The sequence below is a fragment of the Pseudochaenichthys georgianus genome, chromosome 6, assembly GCF_902827115.2.
Source record: "Pseudochaenichthys georgianus chromosome 6, fPseGeo1.2, whole genome shotgun sequence".
Taxonomy (NCBI): domain Eukaryota; kingdom Metazoa; phylum Chordata; class Actinopteri; order Perciformes; family Channichthyidae; genus Pseudochaenichthys; species Pseudochaenichthys georgianus.
In genome coordinates, this window is record NC_047508.1 from 20,932,781 (window position 1) to 20,936,279 (window position 3,499).

Here is a 3,499-nt window from a genome sequence, read left to right on the forward strand (position 1 = left end):
CCAATCCAGAGCCTCTGGCTAGACCCGCCCAAAGGGAGGCTCGTCATCTCTAGCCCCATTTCAGTCCCAAAGCCAGGTCTATTATCTGTATTTTAACAGACTTATCTTTTAAATTGAGGTGTATTTATTGTTGTCTTCAAAGTTTATTTTTCACTGAAATCTTAGGGAGGATGGTCCTCCCTTTCCTCAATGGACGAGCCTCCACTGAGTAAAGTAGAGTTATTAACTAGGTGGCAGTGTTATTTAACATACTTTTATTGTCAAGTATTGTCAAGTTCTCTGGGTGTTTGGCATTTATTTGAGTGTTTGCCCACATTTGAGAGGCTTGAGGGGCAACAGAGGACGCATGGACAACTGGAATCCTTTTTCCTTTTCTTTATTTCAACTTTTCAAGGACACATTAGGATTCTTTCAGGTTGAAAACCTTTAAAAAAAAAAGTTGTTTTATTTAAATAAACAAAGTCTTGGCTTTCAGAATATGAAACTTATATTTCCAAAATCACATGATAAATACATGTTTGAAGCTTGTAAACGGAAGATGACATTATGAATGTAGGCATATAGTAATCATTGATAACACGGCAGGGTCCATTACAGTTTGTTTTCATCTGATTTCAAATAAAAACATTATTGGCTTTCAGAATATAAAACTTGTTCCGGCAAATTCAGATGATAAATACAACTTTGAAGCTTGTAACGGCATAATTACAAGCGGAGAACGGAGTAACTTAACGTCACAGCATAACAACAGCCGGTGTTTCTTGTGAGTGTTTTCCCCGAGAAACAAACACAACACACACACACACACACACACACACACACACACACACACACACACACACACACACACACACACACACACACACACACACACACACACACACACACACACACACACACACACACACACACACACACACACACACACACACACACACACACACACACACACACACACACACACACACACACACACACACACACACACACACACACACACTCGCAAGCTTCCCCCAGACCAGTAATCCAAAGCAGTAATGTCACTCTCCAAAGGTCTAAAGAGGAAAGTTGATGGTGAAAACAGGGCATTTAAAGAGGACTGGACAGCGAACTATGCGTTAATCCTACCTGGTTTCATCAATGCAAAGCCGTTGTGTCTTATCTGCAATGAAGTTGTGGCTGCTTGCAAAGAATACAATATTAAGCGGCACCACGAGACGAAGCATGACACCTTCAAAGTGGCCTTTCCACCCAAGACAGAGGCACGAAAGCGCAAGATTGAAGCACTGACAGCAGGTTATGCGCACAGCAGCAGGATCCTGGTGCGAGGCCTCACAGCCCAACAGAAAGTGACAACTGCGTCCCTAAAGGCGTCGCGGGTGCTCACAAAGCACAACCGGCCATTTACTGATGCAGAGGTTTTCAAGGAGGTGATGGTGACCGTTTTGGAGGAACTGGCCACCGACAAGTCCATGGATGGTGTCATTGCGTCAGTGAAACAGGTGTCCCTCTCTGCGAGGTCTGCTATACACCGCATAGAAGCACTGTCGGACGCTGTGCAGGGGGTAATTATCAAGGGTCTCAGTCAAGCCAATTACTTTTCCTTAGCCATTGACGAGAGCACTGACAGTACAGATGTAGCCCAGTTGTGCGTCTATGTTAGATATTTTGATGGAAAGGAGTTCGGGGAAGAGCTGCTGTCTCTTATTCCATTAGAAGGGCACACCACTGGGGACGTTATATTTACGAAACTGGAAGAGTTGTTTAGGCTGCATTCATTGTCATTTGAGAGGGTTAACCTAATTGTGACAGACGGGGCTCCTGCTATGGTGGGAAAGCACAGAGGTCTGGTAAGCAGGTTGAAGGAGCACGCCCCCCAAATGCATGGACTGCACTGTCTCATCCACCAGAGTGTCCTTTGCGCCAAACTCAGTGGTGAGCTAAAGGAAGTTATGGACAAAGTGATGCGTGTCATTAATTTTGTCAGGGCTACATCAAGCACCCAGCATCGGCTTTTCCGACAACTTGTGGCTGAGTCAGAAGAGACCACCCACGATGACCTGCTGCTTCACAATGACGTGCGCTGGTTGAGCAAAGGGAAAGCGTTGGACCGCTTCTGTGCGCTACTGGATGAGGTCAAGGCGTTTCTTAGATTGAGCAAGATTAGGGCAGCAGCTGACCACCTTGCCCTTCTGGGAGACGAAAAGTTCATGTCCAATGTAGCATTTTTAGCGGATATATTTGGCCACCTAAACCAGCTTAACCTGCAGCTACAGGGGAGAGGCAAAACCATAGTGGACATGGTTGAAAAGCTTGAATCCTTCACGAGGAAGCTGGAGTTGTTCGAGTCAGACATATCCACTGGCAGGCTCCTCCATTACACTACACTAAAATCACACGCACTGGGACAAGTGACAGAGCTGATGGTGGACTTCATCAAGCAGCTACGGGCCAACTTCACGTCAAGGTTTGAGGACTACTCCATCCCAAAAGACATCATTGCCTTTGTACGCAATCCTCTCACAGTCCGACCAAGTGGAGACTTCACCTCCCGGGCGAAACAAATGATCCCCTCCTTAGACGAGGCTGCATTATAAATGGAGCTAATTGATTTTCAAACAAGCTCCCTGGTCAGCGATGCGCTCAGAAGTGCGGAGTCTGTGAGTGCCTTTTGGGTGGGAAGCTCAGAGGAGTATAGCACGATCAAGAGACTCACATTTTATGTGCTCACAATGTTCCCTTCCACCTATACATGCGAGTCGTCCTTTTCTTCAATGAATGCGATAAAGACGCACGAGAGGAATCGATTGATGCATAAAAACCTTGAGAACTACATGCGGATTAAAGTGACGTCCATATCACCAGATATCCAAAAAATAGCGACCGATGGGAGATGTCAGTTTTCACATTAAGTGAGTACCAAGCCTGTCGTAATTGTATTTAATAGCCTAATTATATTTTTTATATTTTTGAATGAATGGCTCATTGTAATTATTATCCCTAATGTAGCGTGTTTGCTCTGTCGTTTCAGGAGCATATGCACCACCACCCCTCGCCCTCCATGATCAAGCGGCTTCTCCAATTTAGTTGTCAATGTTTTGACTGAACTTTGTTACTGTTCACACATAAGTAAACATTACGTTTGAATGATTTAGTGAGCTGGTGTTATTTTTTTCAAACCACACCTCAAATGTTGGCTATTTCAGCACCACGCGCTGTCCACCTATTGATCCACTATCAGCGTCAGTGCACCCCGCAGTCTGATTGTGCCTGTGCTGTGTCATTCACTCTCAACATGGATAAAGTACAATAAGCATTCTTCAGGTGTAGGTAGATTCTCTATTCGGACATTATAGCCTATATGTGCGACTGTCGGTCCGATGTTGTAGAAAAAAAAAAATTCAAAATATTTTTTTATTTTTTATTCTCAAAATTACGGGCCAAAATTATTGCTGGCGGGCCAACAATGGCCCGCGGGCCGCCTGTTGCCGACCCATGT

The 3,499-nt window shown here is 44.8% G+C and overlaps 1 protein-coding gene across 1 annotated transcript; it reads left to right on the forward strand.

Moving 5' to 3' along the window:
* The first annotated feature begins 1,037 nt into the window (after positions 1-1,037).
* Positions 1,038-2,597, forward strand: LOC139434031 (SCAN domain-containing protein 3-like). The gene has a single exon (XM_071203402.1). The coding sequence runs from the start codon at positions 1,038-1,040 to the stop codon at positions 2,595-2,597; it is 1,560 nt and encodes a 519-aa protein (XP_071059503.1).
* The last annotated feature ends 902 nt before the right edge of the window (positions 2,598-3,499 follow it).

Excerpts from the sequence above, each read along its gene's own strand:
- LOC139434031 (XM_071203402.1), top strand. The coding sequence starts at position 1,038 with ATGTCACTCTCCAAAGGTCTAAAGAGGAAAGTTGATGGTGAAAACAGG.